The 5,742-nt window shown below is 43.5% G+C and overlaps 1 protein-coding gene across 1 annotated transcript; it reads right to left on the bottom strand.

The window, feature by feature from the left end:
• Positions 1-1,974: 1,974 nt before the first annotated feature.
• LOC149192715 (uncharacterized) lies at positions 1,975-3,888 on the bottom strand. Its single transcript, XM_089407068.1, has 3 exons — positions 3,546-3,888; positions 3,091-3,438; positions 1,975-2,513 (listed from the first exon to the last, which is right to left on the bottom strand). Exons 1-3 carry the CDS (start codon positions 3,886-3,888, stop codon positions 1,975-1,977), a joined length of 1,230 nt encoding a protein of 409 aa, XP_089263194.1.
• Between the last annotated feature and the right edge of the window lie 1,854 nt (positions 3,889-5,742).

Below are 5,742 nucleotides of genomic sequence, written 5' to 3'. Positions count from 1 at the left end.
AGCTTTGCCGCCAGAGCTTTAGAGAAAAGTTCAAGCATTTTGATGCCCCCATCCTCCCCATCTCTTAGGCTTTGCTATTGTCTCCCATTTGACCCAGGAAAATACCTACCCAGTCGATTACCTTTTCATAAGAATCTGCAACATATGCTTTGTAGTCTGTTCAGTATACCCTTCAGAATCCAAGCCAGGGTCATCCAAAAAACAGGAATGGCTTCAATCACAGCCTTAATAAGGACTAATCTTCCTGCACAGGATAGGTATTTATGGTACCAAACCCGAAGGCGCTTTTCCACTTTTGCAATAAGCCACGTCCAGTGTGCGATCCTGTATCTGTGAGACTTAAGCCTAAAGCCCAGATATTTAAGACCATATTCCAGATTCAGAGAGGTAAAGGGGAAGCTTTGTGAGGTAAATACAATATCATGTTGTGAGCAGCCAAAGGTAGTAATCGTAGATTTACTATCATTTATTGTCATCCCGGTTGCTTGTTGAAAAAGATTGAAGATATTCTGGAGAACCGTGGTATCTCCAATACTGCCATTTTAAAAAATGAGAATGTCATCAACAAATAATAGATGGGTGAGAGAAAAATTCTCAGTGATCTTGATGCCGACCAGTTGATTTTTATTGCGTGTAGATATGATGGCCCTGCTTAATCCTTCCATGATAAGTAAGAAAAGTAGAAGGGAGAGTGGACATCCCTACCTGAGTCCCCTCTCCGAGAGGAAGAAATATGTGGCTTCCCCATTTAATAACAAATTGTAAGATACATCTTTAATGCAGCTCATGATCCATTTAATATATGCATAAGGAAAGCCTGGGTGAGTCAGTAATAATCTAATGTAGAGCCAATTAGCTCTATCAAAGGCCTTTGAGAGGTCCACCTTCAGAATCATGCCTTTTTGCTTCTTCATCTGCATAGTGTGGAGGAGTTCCTAAGCTATGGCAATAGCCTCATGAATCTGTCTGTGCTAAAGGAAAGCAAACTGCTCAAAGGATATGTGTCTGGAAATGATAGGCTTCAGACAGTTTGCTATGATCTTTGCAATAATCTTGTACAAACAGTTGCAAAGGGAGATGGGTCGGAAATTGTTGAAAGAGGAAGGATTGTCAGATTTCAGGATAAGGACAATGAAGGTGGATTTGATGACCGAGATATTCTTCCACTCCTTCTGCAATCCTCCACAATCTTGAGTAAATCGTCCTCCAGGATATCAAAAAAATCTATGTAGAACTCGATGGTCCACCCATCCGGCCCAGGGCTCTTGCCTCAAGTTCTTCCTTCGTCACTTCCATCATCAGGTCCTCTGTGTCTTCTTGCTGTACAAATCTGGGAAAATGTTTAGCAACCCGCATGATTTCCATAATATTCACAGCTCTAGGTGCCTTGTAGATGCTTTTGAAGTGCTCAATGGCTAATCTAGCCAGATCCCGCTGTGATGATACCGATTGACCCTGATCATTACGAAGTTCCCAAATAGTATTTATGGCTTTTCTACCGTTGGCAAATTTATGAAAGAACTTGGTATTGTCATCTCCTTCAGTGAGCCAGATTGCCCTGCTCCTGAGCCTCCAACTCTCCTCCCTTTCCTTCAGTATTTGGGAATGCTTCGAGATGAGGGAGGTATAGTGATCTTTGCTTTCTTGTGATAGGAAAGTGCCATTGGAAGTATCCTCATGTGTGGCAATGGCCAACTCTGCCTCCCTCAGGGTGTTGTCATCATTCTTTCGTTTCTGGTGAGCCCAAATTTTGGAGATCCTCTTAAGTTCTGTCAATTTCTTGATAAAACCTTCTGTATGATCCTCGCGTTCCAGTATAGGGTTGGTTTGCCAGTAATCAGTGACCATTTGAATGTAAGAAGGATCCTTGAGCCAAGAGGCGTTGAATTTGAAGGGGCTTTTAATTCTCAGGTTTGTATCGGCCAATTCCAAGTATATTGGCCGATGATCAGAAATACCTCCAGTACCAACCCACTATCGAATATGAGGATGAGAGCTTAAGAAAGCTTCTTTAATGAGAAATCTGTCAAGTCTCCTTGCCAGGCTGTGGTCTCCACTACGATTGTTTGTCCAAGTATACTGAATCCTGGCAGATGGAATGTCTACCCACTGATGCTCCTCTAGTAAGGTAGAGATAGTGTCTGTTAGGCCATCTACTTGGGCCGAGTGTCCCCAAGATTCACTGTACCCCAACGAGAAATTTAAATCCCCTCCAAGAATGATGTTGTCTGCCTGTAGGAATTCTGAGTCCAGAAGGGTTCTCCAAAAGTTTTCCCTATCCACACATGGACCATATACATTCATAATACGAACTTCAGACTCTAATGTGTGGGCATATATATCCATACCTATAAAACCCCTACCTCCCCAAATGTTCCTGAGCTCCATAGTCTTGTTGTATAAACCAATAGCAATACCCCCAGATCTCCCAGACATGTCCAGGGCGTGGAAAGTCCAATTCGGCAACCAAGAATTAAGAGTAGGAATAAGAGAATCAGCCGAACAAAGAGTTTCTTGTAAGAAAATAATGTCCAGCTGAGTCGAAGTGAGCAATCTTCTGAGTGCTAGTTTTTTAGGAGGGCTAGCAAACCCTCTGCAATTGTAGGATAGAAACTTCATGGAGGGTGAGGCAGAGGGCCATTCCTAGCTCTAAGGGCCCTATCAATGGTTTGTTGTCACCCGAGGGCAACTTCTTCACCCGCAGTGTGTCTGGCTTTAGTGAGATGAGATGGGCGACCCCTGGAGGGTTTATGGGAGGCAGGGGTAATCTCAGGGTCCAGACCAATCGCGTCATGTCCTCTATCCTTCGATCTGGAATGGAGAGAGTACCGAGGGGATACAGAGGGGGAGGGGATGGAAAGTGAAGGGAGGATGATGATAGAGATGGGATGCTGGGGGCAGTGATGGGAGGGGGAAGGGGAAGAGAGCAGTGAAGAGAGGAGGGAGGAGCATGTCCCTGAGATCTAAATAAAATTGAGGAGATCGAAGATGATAAAGTAGGAGGAGATGTAATATTGTATGAATGGGATGCAAGAGCTTCAGATATGCCAGATACAGGAGAAAAGAGAGAGGAGGATGTAGATAACATACCCGACTGCGAGATGTCCTCCTTTGCTGGACTGGTACACGCTGGAGGGGGAGGCGATGAAGGGTTTGTAACAGTGTGACCCTTATCAGTGCCCACTTTATCAGGTGTTCCCCGGGTGTCCTCTGCATCCTTGTCAATCTTCTCTGGTTCAATATCTTTATCGGGCCGAGAAGGGTTTCCTCTGGGCTGCTCCGTCTCCAAACTCTGTTCAGTACCCCTGATCTTATGCAAGAGGGGGAAATCCTTGAATAAGTGCCCCACTTTGTGGCATCTACGACATTGATATGGAATGCCTTCGTAATCGTGATTTGCTTGCGGGATGTGTCCCTCCACTGTATAGTGATGTACTCCTGTAAGCCGCCCCGAGTATCAAGATTGATAAGAATCCGAGCATATGCCATCATGCTCGTGTATTGATAGGACTTATCATATTCCATGTAGGAGCCTATGGCGTTACCAATCCGCCTGAAGATGTCCTCAGACCAATATTGCAAAGGGAGACCTGGGAGCTGAATCCATACTAGTCCGATACCAATTTTCTCAGTCTTTGGATCAAAAAGAGGTGTCCAGCGCTTCAGGAGAACCGAGGCATGTTCAAAATGCCAGTAGGAGGACAAAACCCAGTTGGTATGATCAGCATGGGCAAATCTCAGTGCGAACCATCCCCTCACGAAAGTCTGCACGAAGGGGATGTCCACCAGATGATGACCCCAAACCTCGGAATCCCAAGTTTTCAAACGGGCAGCCATGTAATTTTGTTCTCTGATGCGCCCGACCAAGACTCTGTCAGCGAAATCCATAGTCTCTCCCCACTGAATGTCCTCTTCTAATCTGAGAAAGATATCGTCTGCCTTGGACTTGTAACACTTGTACTTCTTCTTAGACCCCTGATGAGGTGGCTGGTGCTGTACCCGACTTGGAAGAGGGCCTGAAACCGCAGGGGAGGGTTAGGGTTAGACGAGGAAGGGTTAGGGTTTCCAACGGAGGTAGGAAAAGAACCGGTGAGAGGTGGAACGGTGGTAAAGTTGCTAGAAGGTGGAGCAGATGAGGCTTGAGGGGAAAACCGGTAGATCTGATGGTCACCGATGGGGGGATAAACTGTCAGGCTGGCACTCCAGATACATGGAGGTCCAAACCAGGGTTAGGGTTTAGACAGTCAGTGACAAAACCGAGGGTAGCCGGGGAATGTGGGGGGGTAGAAAGCGATGGCCAAGTAGGCGGGTCATCCGGGAGAACCACAGACTGTGACCATGATGGTTCCGCAAAGGAGTATGAAGGATAACTTCTGGAGAGGCCAGAGCTATACATACCTTTAGATGCGGAATACGTGGAGCGCCAGATGGATACCCCCTCCAGCGGGTCTTTAGAGTAATCAATGGCATCGAGGTCATCCATGATGACAGCTGCTCCTTGAAACGGAGGACACCTTGAGAATGTTGGAGAAACGGAGAGTAAAAACCAAATCCCGGAAACGGACAACCAGGGACAGGGAGAACAGATCGTCGATAGGTAACGGCTGGGTAATAAATGCGAACAGTAATAAATCCCCCAAAGCCCCGACAAGTCATAATCAAGTTAACGGTGAGCAGAATGGAGATAAGGTAAAGTACAAAGCATTGCAGGAGACGTGAAACAGGGTTACCGGTGACCTTCCATGGTTATCTGCAGTAACATGCAGTACCCAAAAGCCCTATCCGAGTCTTCATCCTCCTCATCTGCCTTCATCCAATATATATTTTTTATATTTTTTTATTGAAGTAACCTTATATTTTACTTGATTTTCACTTGTAGTTATATCTATCCCTATCCTCTTCCATTGAATTGAACAGGCTATGAATACATGAACATTCTGAGAAAGTGAGATATTGTAATCATGAAGTTGTAGTTCTGGTAGGTATTGATATGGTGTATGTATTTTTTTTTAATCTCTTAGGTAGATTCTTTGATCCTCCACATATGGTGGATTCATCTCACAAGCTTTTTAACATTTAGATTGATAATTTAATATTTAGCAATTTGAAGCAATTTAATTTCGTGATGTATGTGTGTGTGTGTAGACACACACACACAAAAGAGGAGTTTCTATCAAACAACCAAAGAATGATCGATGTAGAGATACCTACATCGCTATACACAACCACTACAAGAATCTTTTCTCTGTCCATAGAGTGCAAAAATACTTGTATGCTAGCTAAAACAAAAATTAAAAGCTAACATATATAATGAGGAAATTAAGAAATTCCTATGAGACAAACTAAGAGAAAAAAATAAATTTCCATTTCTTATTCACATACATAGAAATATTTTCTTACAATTAGTATACAATTGTATTCCATGTGATGCCAAAACATACCAACCATCTATGTCACACTAGAAACAACTAGTTATTTTCATAGGACCTTCACTCAGTAAACTTGTGACATAGCACCTATGTTCATGGAATATTAAAGAATACCCTTAATTTCACTAAGTAATGGTGAATACCTACCGAAACAATTTTTCTGAAACCCCCTCATAATAAGTATTTCCAATAAAATGACCCATTATTTTTACTAGATACCCTTTTTTATGCCCCTCAATATCTATAAACCTATTACAAGGTGAAGCCCCTCTAGTTGTTAATCTTATTCTCTATTCTAGAATTTCATGCTTTA

Source organism: Pinus tabuliformis, chromosome 2_2 (assembly GCF_031772625.1).
Source record: "Pinus tabuliformis cultivar Carrire ecotype Pingquan chromosome 2_2, CPIR1, whole genome shotgun sequence".
Taxonomy (NCBI): domain Eukaryota; kingdom Viridiplantae; phylum Streptophyta; class Pinopsida; order Pinales; family Pinaceae; genus Pinus; species Pinus tabuliformis.
The sequence above is the reverse complement of the archived record's forward strand: the minus strand, read 5'-3'. Positions and strand labels throughout refer to the sequence as shown.